Consider the following 17096-nt stretch of genomic DNA (forward strand, 5'->3'; position numbering starts at 1 on the left):
TGTGTCAGATAGTGACGACGACCAAAGAGGGAAATCACAAGCGTTTTGCAGAGAAGTTGTTCACGCTCCGCTCAACATCTCCCGATAATTCGCTTTTCCTCAGATACCGTTGTTTTTCTTTTTCTTTTTTTTTTCCCCCGCCCACCCGGCACAGCGTTCCTTAAATCTCTGAACGATCAACAACACAAGCGTACATTTATCTACTCTCTCCTCCCCCCCTCCTCCCCCTTCTAGAAGCTGTAAACAAAATGTGCCCCCCCCCCCCCTCGCCCTTCCCCCCAAACGTCTTCTCTTGAAGTCTTTTTTTTTTATTATTTCTTCCGGTCCTTGGAGTCTTTCCCTTTGTTCTCCTTGTCCCTGATCTCCTTCTCGTACTTGTCCGCGTCCGACTTGGTCACGCTGTTGTAGGAGGGCGGCGAGGCCGTGGACGGCGTCATGTCCGTCTTGTCCGAGATGGAGTTCTCTGGGAACTTGCCGATGACCATGACGTCCTTGTCGGGGTCGCGGACGCCCTCCTTGAGCCGCTCCTTGTAGAGCGCCGACGCCTTCTTCATGGCCAGGCGCATCAGGTAGCGGTGGAAGGCCCTCTGGATGACGGTGGCCGACATCTCCTCCTGCTTGCGGCGCAGCGTGGTGGTGATGGGCTCGTAGGACACCTTGGACGGGTTGGACGCCATGAAGCGCTCCTCCATCTGCCCGCGCAGCACGTCCATCTCGCCGCCCTCGCCGAGCACGCGCTTGGTGAAGGCGAAGAGGATGTCGAGGCAGTGGATGCGCTCGCCGCTCACCATCGGCAGGTCCATGGAGATGAGCTGCAGCATGTTGGGCTTGGGCATGCGCAGCGGCGGGTCCAGGGCGTCGGCGAAGTCCGACAGCTTGCTGTACTCCATGAACTGCGTGGCGCCGGGGTCGAAGCGCTCCCACACCTCGTAGAACATCTCGAAGTCGTCCTCGCTCAGCGGCTCGGCGCTCTCCTCCGTGGCCACGCTGAAGTTCTCCAGGATGACGGCGATGTACATGTTGACCACGATGAGGAAGCAGATGATGATGTAGCTGACGAAGAAGAAGATGCCCACCGACGGGTTGCCGCAGTTGCCCTTGTAGTTGTTGCCCGGGTGCTCCGTCTGGCTGTCGCAGTCGGGCTCCCGCTTGTTGAGGATCGGCGCCAGCAGGCCGTCCCAGCCGCCCGACGTGGTGATCTGGAACAGGCAGATCATGCTGTTGCCGAAGGTCTCGAAGTTGAACATGTCGTCGATGCCCGCCTCCCGCTTGACGTAGGCGAAGTTGGACATGCCGAAGATGGCGTAGATGAACATGACGAGGAAGAGGAGGAGGCCGATGTTGAAGAGGGCCGGCAGGGACATCATCAGGGCGAAGAGGAGCGTCCGGATGCCCTTGGCGCCCTTGATGAGGCGGAGGATGCGTCCGATCCGGGCGAGACGGATCACTCGGAACAGCGTCGGCGACACGAAGTACTTCTCGATGACTTCGGATAAAAACATACCTGTGGAAAGAGAAGAAAAAAAAACAAAAAAAACATCAGGATTCTTTGATTTTTCTCGAATAAGACGAGGGACGGGGGCACGGATATCTGAGGAGTCGTTATGTCGATTAGTACACGCGACTATGCTTCTTTATTTCCCGTGTTTTTACTGGCCGCTTGTAATTCGACACTCCCGCCAGAAGGTGGCGCCCCCGGGAAGAATTTTCGTGTTTAAAAAAAAAAAAAAAAATCAGAATTTCGGAAACAGTAGCTTTTCGCTCGAAATCCTCCTCACCGACGATGGACAGGATCACCACCACGAAGTCGAATATGTTCCAGCCAATGGTGAAGTAGTAGTGGCGCAGCGAGATCATCTTGAGCACGCCCTCGCCGGTGAAGAGCACGATGAAGACCAGGTTGATCCAGTAGAGGATCTGGTCCATCTCCGGCGTCTGGTCGTCCGTCTCCACCATCATGGTCACCATGTTAAGGCAGATTAAGATCATGATGACGATGTCGAAGGCCTGCTTCGTGATGCAGTCGAACACGCAGCCTTGAAATGCATTCTGGGAGGAGGGAAGGAAAGGGGAGGGGCGGGGTTTAGTCGTCGCGGACGCCTCCGCTCGGAGACCGTCGGTGGTGGACGGGGGGGGGGGGGAGTCTTACCGTTGGTCGAGGTATCGGTTTCTGCGGTTTCTTGGAGCCCAGCTTCTTCATGGCGTTGTAGTATTTCTTCTGCTCCTCCGTCATGAAGATGTCCTGACCTCCGAACTGAAGGCGGCACAACACAACCTGGTTACAACCACGTACCGCGGCGGGTGGGGGTGGGGAGGGGGGGTTCTTTTACGATACAGCGTGACAGAACAACGCAGATAATTTAGTTTTAAAAAAAAAATGGGGGGGGGTTTCGTTTATTCATCGGTGGGATCGGTGAGCGGCGACAAGAGTGAACACGGAGTCACTCGGCTCTTGTTAATCAGAGAAATTACTCCCCCCCCCCCCCCCCCCCCCCTCCTCCACCTCCCCAACCCCCCCCACAGTATCACACACAAACACACACACACTCCCTGCTCACTGACTGGATGATGTGTGCCTGCAGGCGGGACTGGTGTCAACGCCGAAAACAACCGTCTGTGCGCGCGTGTGACGCCGTGGGGACCGATGCGGCGTCTCAGTCGGTCTGTCAGTCAAGTCGAGTCAGACTTCCCCCCCCCCCCCCCCGCCCCCCCACCCGACCCCCTCCTCACACTCCTCCCTCTCTTGGGCGTTGGCAGTCGCACTCGTTAGCGCTCGGTTGAACGGAGGACACATTTCCAGACTGTGACACTGATGTGTGTGTGTGTGTGTGTGTGTGTGTGTGTGTGTGTGTGTGTGTGTTTCTCAGTGACTCATGCCCCCCCCCCCACTTCCCCACCTCCCCTCAGTAATCTTTGGCATACGATCATTATTCTGCAGCACACTTCACCACAGCTGTGGGTCTGAAGTGCTAAAATCTGTGCTTATAAATAAAGTAGATCTCTTTGCTCTAATTCAGTTCAAGAATCTATAACTTTCATTTAACGTGCGAGTTTAAATCACTTCATGAATAATATATACGTCCTTGTTGCGTTTTTTTTTAGTTTTTTCTTTTTTTTTACTAGAGTTTACATTTTTGGACGGAACGTGTTAATAAATGCAACTCATCTTTTTCTTCTGCTGGTTGAAGTTGTCGATGATGACGCCGATGAACAGGTTGAGGGTGAAGAAGGAGCCGAAGATGATGAAGATGACGAAGTAGAGGTACATGTACAAGTTCACTTCGTACTCGGGCTGGTCCTCCAACTGGAAAACGAGACGGGAAAACAAAATTTAAAAAAATAAATAAATAAAAAAGTCAGATCGATCCCTCGTCGACGAAATGAATCGACGGTCGAATTCTCGAGGGGTGTTTTCAAACCACTCTGTAAGCACGGAGAGACTTACGTTTCGAGAGTCCACCGCCGCGTACATGATGTCCATCCAACCCTTAAATGTTGCCTGAGAGGAGAGGAGCAAGTTTTTACGTCAACTGTCGCACAAAAGCCTGTAATTCAGTGACAGTGCTGCGTTCAACAACACTAATTTAATACAGCAAGCAACACAAAAAAAAACACTTCAAGATTCAGCGATTCAATAATCGAATAGTCGTTATAAATGTAAAGAAATGCATTAGCACGTGCGACTCTTCCTTTTTTTTACTCGTTTTCACCGGCGCCCGGTTGTAATGCCTCCCTCCCGTCAGAAGGGGGCGGTAATCGGCCCAAAGGCGAATATTCGATTAATAAAATCGAATCATTTCGAATCGTACTTTTTGCTCGACATGTCCATCCCAGCATTTATAAATATGTCTTTCGGTTCGTTTGCTCGTTTTCTCGTTTACGTCAAAACATTAAGGAACAGCTTTTTTTTTTTTTGCATCACAAACGTATTTTAATTCTCAAACGTAGGATAGCGATTGAAATCATCTTAATGAATTTGAAGTGTGAACCGGGCAGCCGGGAAAATACAAGCGCTAAATCGATTGATTAATGCGTCGTATTAAATGAGACACAAAATGTAACTTAGCCTTTTAAAAACGCACCTATTTCTTCTGCTCGAAAATTGCATACCTATAATAAAAAGAGTATACCTCTGCAAGCGCAATAAAAAAAATTAAAAAAAATAAATATTTGCAATAATAAAGGGAACCCTTGTGAGATTTGTGTAAATATCAGTATATTTATGTCCATATTTGAATAATAGTTTTGCCAAGTCTTCTCCCTGGCCCATCGTCGGGGGCCTCCGGGGCTTAAAGGGTTAAGGCCGAAGGAAAGTCAAATCAAGGGCCGACGTCGAGAGCAGAGGCCGGACGGTTCGATCGTGAATAAATACCCCCACCCCCCACCCCGCCCAAAAATAATAATTTGATATTTCATTTTTGTCTCACCACTTGCAGCAGAGCCAGATACCCGGCGCCGACGTTGTCGAAGTTGATCTTGACGTTCTTCCAGCGGGCGCTCTCGTTGGCCAGGCTCATGCAGTCGCTGCGGTTGTTGACGACGCTGACGGGGAAGATCTCGTCGCTGGTGGTGTTGACGCAGTAGTAGTACTTCCCCGCGAACAGGTTGACGCCCATGATGCTGAAGATGAGCCAGAAGATGAGGCACACCAGCAGCACGTTCATGATGGAGGGGATGGCGCCCAGCAGAGCGTTCACCACCACCTGTGGAGGAGGGAGCGGGGGGAGGGGAGGGGGAGAGGAGGGGTCCGGAAACGTGGGGGGGAGGCGGGGGGGGGAGGGAGTGGGCGACACGGGACAAACTCAGCCTTTCACCCGTCGATAACCAAAAACTAGAAAAAGCTGATTTTGACTATCGTCTAATCACTTAACTGCCACAAAAAAAAAGCCAAAGACTGAATTAAATCCTCTTATCATTCAAAGCTGTGTTAATATTTAGCACACATTTAAACACCATAACTACAGAGAGAAATTTAAACAACGTCGACAAAAGTTTTGGAAAGGAGAAGGTGGATAGGTTTGACAAGAGTTTAACATTTGATAGGTAAAAAAGCAAAAACAGAAAAAAACCTTAGAGAGGCGGGATGAAGTCACAACATTTTTGATTTTTGACTGTAAATGAAAAAAGACACACAACAAAGAAAAAAATTACAGGTCAAAAGGCACCGCACAAAGCCAACGTCAGCAAAAACAACGCCCAGCTAATATACAGTAAGTCCATCGAGACGACGTGAAGGAGAGTCATGCAGATAGAAGAATTTACAGCGTTGAGACGAGATTACTTTACAGGAAGTTGTAATACGCATGCAGGACCTCTAAAACCATTTAGCGACATTTCTGATATCAAGCTTTAAAAATAGGAATATATATTAAGACTCCCTTTATCATTCAGGGGACATGCAAAGTGCACACATTTTTATTTTTTTCAATCCCGTTCTAGCCGAAAGCAGCTAGAAGTTTTAAATATCTTTTTTGGTTTTTTTTTTGTTATTTTGAATATATTTGCTTTTATTGCCACAAGTTAGTCGAGTAACTCAAAAAGTTCCAACCTCAACCTTAATTTGATTTTCCCGAAGAATATAATTTCAGACGTGATTCTCCGCATTTCATTCTCAAAATGGCGGTTCCAACTTTATTCTCAACGTTTTGACGTTTTTCTCGATAGCGATTAAAACAAAAATAAATAAATAAATCCTCCTCCTCTTTTTAAATTTATTTTACCTTAATGAAGCCCGTAATACTCCCGTCACAGAATATTATACTCTCGTGGAGTTTTCTTTTTGTTGTTCCCAAATTCCCAGAATATTTGTCGTCGTTGTTGACAGAAAGAAAAATTCTTTAAAAAAAAAAAAAAAACATCGTAAAATTAATTTTAAAGCTCTTAACATGTTTTGTTTTTTGTTTTTTTGTTTTTTTAAATAATTCTTCAGCAGCATATTTCTTTTAATAAAGTGAAACACAACGACCTGGCAGCGGTTTGTGTCGTCTAACTCTTGGCAATAAAGCAGCAAAAAAAAAAAAAAAAAAGATTTTATAATTTTACTTTACATCTCAAACTTGCACCATTAAAGACTGTTAAAAGCACTTCTTTTTTTTGGGGGGGGGGTGGGGGGGTTTCCAAAATGAAACGACTGCACTGCTTGTTTTCAGCTTCGCCCACCGACGAGTCCGTCCGTCCCCGTGTCCTTACCCTCATGCCCTCGAACCGAGACAGGGCCCTCAGGGGCCGCAGGGCTCGCAGCGTCCTCAGAGATTTGATGGCGGTGAGCTCGGAGTAGCCCAGAGCGTTCGCTACGAGGCTGACCAAGGACACCTGAGGGGAGACGAGCGTCAGAGACCGGCAGGGTTCGGGGGGAAGGGGTGAGGGGTTCGATTCCCACGCGCACCCGGGGGCGCGATTTAAAAAAAAAAAAAGGGTGGGGTTGGGGGGGAGGGGGGTGGAGCATTAAAACGCTTTGAAAAATAAATACGAGTCTCTGAAACGGAGACATGAGGGAGTAGTTTCACTTTTTTTTTTTTGACGAGCGCGCGTATTTTCGCCTTCGGGCGGCTCCGGGCCGGCCGCCTGAAGGAAACGACGGCGCCCGAGCGTCAGCCAGTCCCGCCCAGGAGACGGCGGTCTCGCCGCCGCGGTAATTAACGCCAACTCGGCGGCTTTTGCGGGAGTTTGAAATTTGTAAAAAAAAAATAATAATAAAAAAAAAAAAAATCCCGCGATTTGTTGCGCGAATAAAATGTCGTCAACGGGAGCTCGTTATCATTTTGGGGATTTAAAAACAAAAAGAAAGAAAGAAAGAAAGAAAGAAAGAAAGAAAGAAAGAAAGAAAGAAAGAAAATAAAAAAATAAAAAACAAAGAAAGAAAGAAAATAAAAAAAATAAAAAACAAAGAAAGAAAGAAAGAAAGAAAGAAAATAAAAAAAATTTAAAAAAAGATGAGAACGAGCAGCAGCAATGTGTTTCATTTTTGCCGACTTGCAGTTTTTTCAAATTCCCGCAATTTTACGCAAACTCACTCAGAACACCGCAAATTACGTAACAATCGCAAAAAAACCCCCAAAAACTGCGAAATCCAGGAGGGACTGTTTGGTGTTGAGCTAGGCTAGCTGTCCCCCCTCCTCCCGCTTCCAGCCTTTACGCTAAGCTAACCCGCTTTCTCCACGCTACGACGCTACCTTTCTCCTCGGGGGAGGGGCGGGGGAGGAAATCAGTTTGCGCTACTTTGACCGAGATGCGACAACACATACGTCCACGATGAGGAAGTCGAGCCAGCACCAGGCGTTGGTGAAGTACTTGACGAAGCCGTACGCCACCCACTTCAGCAGCATCTCCAGGATGAAGATGTAGGTGAAGACCTTGTCGGCGTACTCCAGCACCGTCTTGATGGTCCGCCGCTGCTCGATGTAGACGTCCTCGAAGGCCTGCGGAGAGGCGGAGAGAGTTGAGCCGTCGGGCTCCCGTCGCCTAGGCAAACCCCCCCCCTTCGCCGTCGCCCGCTTACCAGCGCCCCGCTGCTGAGCAGGATCATGAATATGATGAAGGACTCGAACCAGTTGTGCTCCACGATGATGAAGCAGGTCTTCCTGAGCGTCCACCAGCTCTTGTACTCGTCGCCCTCCTCGTCGATCTGGCAGCACTGGAACCTGCTGACGCAGCCTGGGAACGCAGGAAGAGAGCGCTCGCTCGGTTATCGGTCGCCCGGGAGAGGCTCGTTCGGGTGGGTTTCGGGCGGAGCTCGGCTACGCGAGGGGGGCGGAGGGGGGGGGTGTTCGGGTGGCGCGAGGACATTTCGGTCTCGTCGCGGTAGCGTTTCTACGGGGAAAATAAAATTCAAATGAAGCTCGCAATGAAAAGTCACGCCCGAGAATCCGAACGGCCGCACGTCCGGCCCGCTTCCCCCGTTTCCCCCGCTTCCCTCGTTTCCCTCGTTTCCCCCGCTTCCCCCGCTTCCCTCGTTTCCCCCGCTTCCCCCGTTTCCCTCGTTTCCCCCGTTTCCCCCGCTTCCTCCGTTTCCCCCGCTTCCCCCGCTTCCCCCGTTTCCCCCCGCTTCCCCCGCTTCCCTCGTTTCCCCCGCTTCCCCCGCTTCCCCCGTTTCCCCCGCTTCCCCCGCTTCCCCCCGTTTCCCCCGTTTCCCCCGCTTCCCCCGTTTCCCTCGTTTCCCCCGTTCTCCCCCCGTTTCCCCCGCTTCCCCCGTTTCCCCCGTTTCCCCCGTTTCCCTCGTTTCCCCCGTTTCCCTCGTTTCCCCCGCTTCCCCCGTTTCCCCCCGTTTCCCCCCGCTTCCCTCGTTTCCCCCGCTTCCCCCGTTTCCCCCCGTTTCCCTCGCTTCCCCCGTTTCCCCCCGTTTCCCCCCGCTTCCCCCCGTTTCCCCCGCTTCCCTCGTTTCCCCCCGCTTCCCCCGCTTCCCTCGTTTCCCTCGTTTCCCTCGCTTCCCCCGTTTCCCCCCGCTTCCCCCGTTTCCCCCGCTTCCCCCGTTTCCCTCGTTTCCCCCGCTTCCCTCGTTTCCCTCATTTCCCCCGTTTCCCTGACGAGGCGATTTTGCGGGAAACGGGACGATCGCTGGAGGTCCGTCGAGATAAAAATGTCAGGTTACATCACAAACCCGAAGGGGATCCCGCGGACTGCTTTTTCTTTTTTCTTTTCGTGTGTGTGTGTGCGTGTGCGTGTGTGTGTGCGTGTGTGTGTGCGTGTGTGTGTGTGTGTGCGTGCGCGCGCGTCCCGCCGAACATTCACATTCGCTGCCACTCAGCTGCGAGCGGCGGCAGTTAATGCGATTTTACTCCCCGTCTTGAAATGTGTTGCTCGGGAAGTGTTTGTCGTCGTCCTCCTACCTTTTTCGCCCCGCTTTTGCCCATTATCCTCCCTGCCCATCACCCCTCCCCCTCCCTTCCCCACCCACCCACACACACACACACACACACCCACCCCCCGCATCCCCTCTCTCACCCTCCGTGAAGCAGGCCTCGGGGTCCAGGGACTCCTCGGGCTCCAGCTCCACCGAGTCCACCCCGTCCCCGGGGGGCCGGATGTCGACCGTGCTCCCCTCCGACGAGCTCAGACGCTGGTGGTGGGGCTCTGTGTCGAGCTTCTGCATGGATGGGGGAGGGTGGGGGTGGGGTGGTGGTGGTGGTGGTGGTGTGGGGGGGGGAGTAGGGAAGGGGAGGGAAGAAGACGCAAGTTACCCTGCACGCGCACCCGGAGGGGGGGGGGGGACCGCAGAGAGGGCGCCGTAAGGGAGCCAAACCTTCTGAGCTGGGTTACCACGGTGACGCCTTTGGTTCACGTGGACTCCAGCGCCAACAACTCTGTACCTCAGCGCGGAGGCTGAGGCGCTGCGATAGCTCACAGAGTTGGGCTCCTCCAAAGTCATCGCAATCATCGTCACATGCAGCATCGATCAAATGTACCTACAGGCCTTTTGGAGTCGTTTGGTTTTTTTTGTTGTTTTGTTTTGTTTTTTTTGTTTTTATCCGATGGCTCGAATCAGATCAGGTTGGTGTGGGGGGTTTTGGGGGGTTAGGCTTAGGGGGAGGAGGGTTGGGGGGGGGGGGGGATGCGCTGTGGGTACGTTTGATGTGACCTTTGGGTGCATGCAAGTATTCCAGTGCATTATCAATCCAAGCCTGAAATAAGTATCAAGCAGAACGTGTGCTTCAAGTATTTTCATGTCCACTGAAAGAAAAAAGAAAAAGAAGGAAAATAAAACTAAGAACCTCCCCCCTCCCGCACCTCCCCCCCACAAAAAAAAAAGATATTTAACTTTATGAGTAATACTTTCTCCCCACCCAAAAAGCTACAGATCCACCCCCCCACCAGAAAGAACCTCTGGACGTTCGGCCCTCAGTGACATGAAAACACGTTATTTCCATTCCTTTTTTGAAAAGCGGTGGTACAAGCTGTCTTCTGTTTTGTGTTGAGAGTAGACGGATAACCACATTAGCTTACCAGCAAAAACCAGTTCTGTGCACTGTTTATAAGACAGCATGTGGTCTGGCTTACTTTTTTTTAAAATCTTTTTTTATTTATGTTGTTCCCATTTTGTAAAAAAAAACATTGTTGAATTAGCACCCATGCATACCCAGAAAACATACAGGTGTCGTACTCAAGTGATTTCGAAACCCCTGCCGACACTCGACCTAAAATATACACATTTCTTTTTTTTTCTTTTTTTGCAGTAATGTACGTTAGAGTATCATCTGCATATAGGGAGATTTATTTTTGGGTTTTGTTTGTTTTCCAGCTGACGTGAGGCTTTTCCTGTCTGTTTTTCTTTGGGCAAACATGGTGTGTTCGTGCGGCCTCATGTCGGGTGTGTTTTTTTTTTTGTTGTTGTTGTTTTTTTCTGATCTGCCGGGCAGTGTGAAGGTACAGGAACATGTCATCCTAGACAGTGCAGCAGCCCTGATTGCCGTGGGACCCAGCTAATACGGGCGTGGGAATGATGGAAGCATGCTGCTCGCAAAGTGCAGCCCCCCCCCCCCCCCCCACCTCCCCTCCACCCTTTCTCTTCCTTTGGCAAAAGACCCATTTTTACCTCGTCTCGGGTGTGGACGAATATGAGGCTTTTTTTTTTTATTTTTATTTTTTTAATTTAAGTCTTTAAAGTAATATCATAACTTATCGTAACTGATAAGACTTGTCGTTGGCGAGCTTTAACGTATTTGACCGCAGTTTGGCTGACGGAGATCGATGCAGCGGTACGAAAGCGGACAACACACGTCAGAAGTCGCTTCGGGTCGGACCGCTGGCTCGACGTGCTAACTACTTTTACGTTTAAATTTTTTTTTTTATTATTTTGTATTTATTTTTGTAATAATCTGCCGTGTGTTATCCGTTTTTGCCAGCCTGCAAAAATCAGCATTTATTTAAAAAAGAAAAATATTCTTTCATCGTTACCGCTTGTTATTCAGGAAACACAGAAAACAAGTAGGTACAAGTTTTTCATGTGTGTATGCATGGGCTGTAAACCAGAAAAAAATTATTTTGTCAAACTACAGCAAAATTCATTCCTCCCTTGTCTTTTTTTTTTTATTTGTTTTGTTTTTCTCCCACCACCTCCTCCCACCGCCTCCTCCTCTTTTCCTTCATTCTCAAGCTCGATGTGTTGGATGCCAATCAAGTCCCAAAACCAAGTCCAAAAAAAATAAACAAATAAATAAGAAAAAACCCCAAGCAATGAAATCAAAAGCAAACATCATGTTAGATGGGATCGTCTACCGATGGGAAAAAACAAACAAACAAACAAACAAACAAAAAAAAACAAACATGTGGTGTCGGCTCATTCCTAATGGTTTTAACTGCAATACAGCCTGATGCTTGGAGATAAATCATGAAAGGGGGAGGGGGAGGGGAGGGGGGAAGAGGGAAGGGGGAGTGGTAAAGGGAAGAGATTACAGCGTCGGGTGTGCTGCTGCAAAGGGGGTAAGGTGGGTGGGGTTGGGGGGTGGGGGGAGGTTTGTAAAGCAAAAGAGGGCGGGGGCGGGTGGAGGGGGGGACGGAGGGCAGACCAGGCAAAGAACGAAAAATGGGCAATCCGTTGAAGGTATGATAAAAAAAAAAAATAATAATAATATGTTTGTTTGTCTGTAAAATGGCATAGGCAGTCCTCATGGTTAGTGCTATGGTACAATAAAGTGGTCTTACAATTCTTCCTCTTACTGAAAACCTTGAGAGCGTCTGTGACACGGCTGCAATAACAAACGGGGGGTTAAACAAAGTAAGTCTCTCTCACACACACACACACACACACACACACACACACACACACACACACACACACACACACACACAAGAAAGGCACAACCTTTAAAAAGTTCTGTCCGTCGCCGGTTTTCGGGCCCGCGAGGCACGGCCGGAGAACGAGGTTTTACGAGGTTGTTTTTTTGTTTTTTTTTCCGGATCCCGCAACGACCCGACACGCAGAAAATTGCAGCGCCACGACGCCAAAACGCTCGAGTGGACGTTTTTTTCGCGACCTGCGATTTACGACGCGGTGACTATCTCTTAAATCAGCCCGTCCGCCCGTGGAAACTCTCTTTGCGACGCCAGCGCGATTTTTCCGCCACGAAAACTAAACAATGTGGTCAGCGGAAGCTGTGCTGAAAGCATCAACGGCGTTAAAGCAAGTCCCGTCGAACAAAACTCGCTTCGTTGACCAAAAACAAGCCCTCATTTTACGATCAGAAAGGTCGGGAAGTGACGGGATTTGCGGGGAAACGTGCTCTTCACAATAAAATGTTCTAATGAAATGCTTATCATCAAAGGAAGTGATTATTACATACTACTGTATGTTAAATTAGTTTTATACACACGTCAAATTGTAAGAGACCTCTCTCGTGCATTCACGCGTCTACGTGTTGAATTAACAGGAATTAAAACAGCATCTGAAGCTCTTATTTTGAAGGCCGATCTACTTTTTGGAAGTTTAATAAATCAATTTATACAGGGCGTAAAGATCAGCAGCGTCGCGGTGCTCGTGGTTAGAAATAAGCCTCCTGGGTTTTTTTTTGGGCACCACACCCCCGCAGTGGCAGGTTGACATCACCGGGGGAGTCACGGTCTCCGATGCTCCGTCGGCACGGCAACGCTTAACAGCTACAAAAAAAAAAAAAAAACAACAACGACAACCTGGCATTTTCTCTCTGGTGGAACAGGCAACGCATTTGACGCTGAGTCAGCAGGTTTTCTGCTCCATTTGCTTCGGCGTGGGTGATACCGAGCTCCGACGAGTCCAACGAACCCGCCGCGGAGGTTAAAAGCAGATTTGGGTCATGCTTTTCGTTACGACTGTTCGGGAAAGACCAAAAAAAAAAAAAGATTTCTCGGAGCGCCGCGGGAACGAACGAGTCGGCCGGGTGTGCTATTTTCAAACCGCTCGACCGTCGGGTGTTTTTTTTTTTTTTGTTTTTTTTTTGGGGCCCGCAAAAAAGTCCGTCTCCGACTTCTAAAGACGCGAAGGGGGCCGGTTTAAAAGCCGAGGCGCGAGGCTCTTTCCCGCGTCGGGCGTTTTTCCGCCTTACCTCCTTGCTGCCCTCCACGTCCGACGAGTCGCTGCTGAAGTCTTCCGTGTTCAGGTTCTCGAAGTCCGACTCGCCCACCGCGATGGGCACCGTCACCGTCAGGCTGGGGTTGTGGATGAACGACATGTAGTCGCACTCCTCCGCCGGGTACTTCCCCGCCGCGTCGTCGACCGCCGGGCCGCCGCCCCCGACCACCAGGCCGCCGCCCCCGGGCCGCCCGTTGCCCTCCGTCGGGTACACCCCGCCGCCGGGCTCCTTGGTGATCTCCACCGACGTGTGGTTGGAGATGCAGTTGCCTTTGCCGTTGCTGTGCAGCTCGTCCAGCGGTTTGATCTCCTCCGCCAGGACGGAGCCCTTAACGCTGCCGCCGCCGCCGCTGCCTCCGCCGCCGCCGCAGCACACGCTCCAGAGGGACTGCCGCACGGTCGTCTTGACGAACGCGATGCCCCGCTGGATGCGCCCCACGGCGATCTGCAGGTTGTTCATCTCGCTGTCGTCGTCGGTCGCCGCCAGGTTGTCGGCGCTGAAGGAGCTCAGGAGGAGGGCCAGGAAGAGGTTGAGGACCTGGGGAGGGAAGGAGGTGTCAACGGAACGGCTTCGGGGTCGGACTTTGTCCTGCGACCGGAGGGGGTGCGCGACGCGGCGAGCTCGACGCGGCCGGGGCTTTCTCCGTTACAGCGTGCTACGCCGAGATCGGCGCTTTTTGCGCGTCCGTCGGCCTCTGCTGTCGGAATGAAAACACAACGGAGTTCATCCAATGCCGTGTATAAAAATCAGCGAGTAAGCTTTCGATCCGACACCTAGAAACCTTAAAACGCAGGTCACGTCCGACTCGGGGGGGGGGGGGGGGGGAGAGATAGCGAGCGCACGTTACCGCGGCGACCTCACCCGGGTTAAAACCGGAGCCGCGTAGCTCGCCGATCTCCCGTCGCGGTACACCCCTTTAATTTCGCTCCCCCCTCCCCCCCACCCTCCACCCCGACGTATAAAAGAGCCAGAGGAGAAACCCCCCCCCTTCCTCCCCCTCCCCCCTCCACCGTACCACCAGGTTCCCGATGACCATGACCATCATGAAGACGATCAGGCACATGCTCTGGCCCGCCACCTCCATGCAGTCCCACATGGTCTCGATCCACTCGCCGCAGAGCACGCGGAACACGATGAGGAAGGAGTGGAAGAAGTCGTGCATGTGCCAGCGCGGCAGCTTGCAGTCGTCGGAGATCTTGCACACGCACTCCTTGTAGCTCTTGCCGAACAGCTGCATGCCCACCACGGCGAAGATGAAGACGATGATGGCCAGCACCAGGGTGAGGTTGCCCAGCGCGCCCACCGAGTTGCCGATGATCTTGATCAGCATGTTGAGGGTGGGCCACGACTTGGCCAGCTTGAAGACCCTCAGCTGGAGGGAATACGAGACATATTAACACATCGTAAGGTCTTTTTTTTTTCTTTCTTTTTTTTTTTTAACGGGTTGCATATTGTGATAAAGTCACGAAAACGCAACGACGTTTTTGTTTGCGTACGTTAAAATGAGATGCAACCCGTTTTTTGAGCTGCGGACGTCAGCGTGAATCGAAGAATCAAAGAAAAAGGAGGGCAAATATTTCCAAAATGTCAAATTAGGTTTTTTTCAGTTTGATTGGGATTAAAATAGCAGTCTGAAACCACGGCAGCACAATTTGGTCCGAAATAAATAAAATTAAAATAAAAAGTCTCAATCTGGTTCAACTCAAATTACACCGGCATTTTTGGGAAAAAAAAATCAGCTGCAATATCCGACATTTTCGATCACACCGATTACACAGAGAGTCACTGTTACAAAGAAGCTTTTTTTTTGGTGTTTTTTTTTATACAAGATATCCGATCGTTACCAATCTGAAGGAGCGCAGCACCGACAGGCCTTCGACGTTGGCCAAGCCGAGCTCGACGAGACTCAGGCTGACGATGATGCCGTCGAAGACGTTCCAGCCCTCCTGGAAGTAGTAGTAGGGATCCAGAGCGATGATCTTGAAGCACATCTCCGCCGTGAAGATGCCCGTGAACACCTGCGGGTGAGGAGGCAGGAGAAATGAGCCCGTAACCCCCGACGACGTTTCCCCCCTACCCCCGGTTCGACGAAAGGGAACTTGCCAGGTTTCCGACGGAGAGGACGTTGTCGAACTCTTTGGTCATGGGGTAGTGCTCCATGGCCATGAAGAGGGTGTTGAGGACGATGCAGATGGTGATGGCCAGATCCACAAACGGGTCCATGACCACCGTGCTGACCACGTCTTTGATTTTCAGCCAGGCGGGGCAGCAATCCCAGATCAGACCGGTGTTGGCGAATCTGTACCAGCAGGGCGGACACTTCTGTCTCGACTCCTCGAGCTCTGTAAAAAAAAAAAAAAAAGAAAAGAAAAGAAAAAGAGAAAGATCTCTGTGGAACAACATCCAGGAAATGAGACCGACGAGGACCGAGCGCGACGGTTGATCCCGACCTTCCATGGTGTTGGTGAGGATGCTGGCCACGCTCATGGCTCTCTGCCGGCCCCCCGGCTCCTCTAAATAGTCCGCGGACGGCTGGCGGAAGCCCGACCGGCGTTTCTTCAGCTCCGTGTCCGTCGTCGTCCCCTGGAAGAGGAACGAAAATCAACATGAAATAAATGAATAAATAGAACGCAAATCAACTGAGTTGAGCACATGTGAATTTCTTGGATTTTAAAGGGCCTGCTTCATGTTCCGCCCACACAGGTGAACTTAAAGGTCCCATATGTATATATATATATACACAAGATATATATACATATCTTTCATATCTTAATTACATTTTTAATTGGTTGAAAAATTCCTTAACAATCCATTCAGCTGTCGCCAAGGCATTGAAACTATTAAACAAATACTAAAAGCCACTGTTTTTAGTCTTTATGGACTATCATATGTTAAGTCGGGCTAAAACCAGGCGAAAGCATAGACTTCTGGAGTCTACAATCTGGAGTAGGAACAGGAAGGCGGGGAAGCATCGAGAGACGCACTTAAAAAAAGGTTTGGTCTTTTTCGTAGGATTTGCCGACAGCGACGAAAATAGACTTTTTGGGCGGGGGGAACGCTTTCTGGGACTCAACGAAGGGTTTCCGGACCGCGGAGTCACCTCGGGCAGCAGGAGACCTACGGGAGAGGTCGTCACGGACGTCCCGCCGACCAGCGACACCACGCCGTTGCAGTCCACCGCGCAGTGCATCTTGCCGTTGGCGGGCAGCACGATGCGCGGCGCCCCGAGGCTCGTCTGGCTGACGGCGCTGCAGCGCCGCTCGAGGCGTCGCGGCAGGAACAGCGAGCCGCGCCGGCTGTCGCTCTCCTCGAAGGTGCTGTGCTCGTCGTCGGCGAAGTCGTTCTCGGAGCCCATGTCGCGGGCGCGGCCGCGGAAGCTGAAGAGGCTGGCGCGGCTGTTCCTCCGGGGGGAGAAGAGGGAGCCGCGGATGCTGAGGAGAGACTGAGACGGAAAGACGGGGTTTTATCGGAGCGGCTCGGCGGGAAGATCCCCGGCGCTGCGCGAGCGCTATTTGGTTGCCGGGACGACGCACTCCGAACGGTCCCGGGAAAAAAAAAAAAAAAAAAAGAGAAAACCTGCTGGACACTTTTTCACCAAATCGGAAGTTTTCCCTACTTCCAATCTGCCCCTGAACGCACCGTTAGCTTAGCATTAAAAAATAAAAAAATAAAAAAATAAAAAACTGGGAAATAGCTAATCTGGCCGGGGCCTGAAGATGCCGAACTCTACCGGCACTTCTTAACGCTCACGTTGTGTCTTTAGGGTCTCATCTGTACGGGAAAAAAAAAAAAAAACATTTTGGGTGCGGTTCACAGATGATCGACAGGTCAGTAATAAAAGTACGTACGCCAGAAAAATTCAATAAATTTGAGAACAAAATAAAAAAAAAAACCATTTAAAATTTTGAAAACAAACTGAGTTTTTTGCACTTACAAAAAAAGTTCAAATCTGAATGAATAACATGCTGGAAAGAGCGCAAATAGAGTTTATGAACACGTCTGTGGCAAAAACAATATCGGGTAAAAAAATAACTGCTGAATCGGCTGTCTGGGAAG

The 17096-nt window shown here is 50.6% G+C and overlaps 1 protein-coding gene across 9 annotated transcripts in view; it reads right to left on the reverse strand.

The window, feature by feature from the left end:
- Window positions 1-273: 273 nt before the first annotated feature.
- Window positions 274-17096, reverse strand: part of scn1lab (sodium channel, voltage-gated, type I like, alpha b) — a 28618-nt gene continuing 11795 nt past the window's right edge. For 5 of the 9 annotated variants that reach the window (XM_069148438.1, XM_069148433.1, XM_069148431.1 and 2 more), the window contains 17 exons: window positions 16141-16482; window positions 15491-15623; window positions 15144-15382; window positions 14885-15058; window positions 14056-14412; window positions 13014-13577; window positions 8941-9082; window positions 7499-7653; window positions 7245-7418; window positions 6190-6312; window positions 5070-5111; window positions 4428-4703; window positions 3446-3499; window positions 3167-3304; window positions 2150-2254; window positions 1779-2049; window positions 274-1504 (listed from right to left, as the gene is read on the reverse strand). In XM_069148438.1, coding sequence (XP_069004539.1) covers window positions 312-1504; window positions 1779-2049; window positions 2150-2254; window positions 3167-3304; window positions 3446-3499; window positions 4428-4703; window positions 5070-5111; window positions 6190-6312; window positions 7245-7418; window positions 7499-7653; window positions 8941-9082; window positions 13014-13577; window positions 14056-14412; window positions 14885-15058; window positions 15144-15382; window positions 15491-15623; window positions 16141-16482 — 4482 coding nt within the window. In that variant the 3' untranslated portion in view covers window positions 274-311. The remainder of the gene's footprint in view (window positions 1505-1778; window positions 2050-2149; window positions 2255-3166; window positions 3305-3445; window positions 3500-4427; window positions 4704-5069; window positions 5112-6189; window positions 6313-7244; window positions 7419-7498; window positions 7654-8940; window positions 9083-13013; window positions 13578-14055; window positions 14413-14884; window positions 15059-15143; window positions 15383-15490; window positions 15624-16140; window positions 16483-17096) is intronic. The other 4 variants (XM_069148436.1, XM_069148435.1, XM_069148439.1 and 1 more) reach the window with 2 other exon arrangements.

This window comes from Embiotoca jacksoni, unplaced genomic scaffold (genome assembly GCF_022577435.1).
Source record: "Embiotoca jacksoni isolate LCO1_2020_lvr unplaced genomic scaffold, fEmbJac1.0.p SCAF_143, whole genome shotgun sequence".
Lineage (NCBI taxonomy): Eukaryota > Metazoa > Chordata > Actinopteri > Embiotocidae > Embiotoca > Embiotoca jacksoni.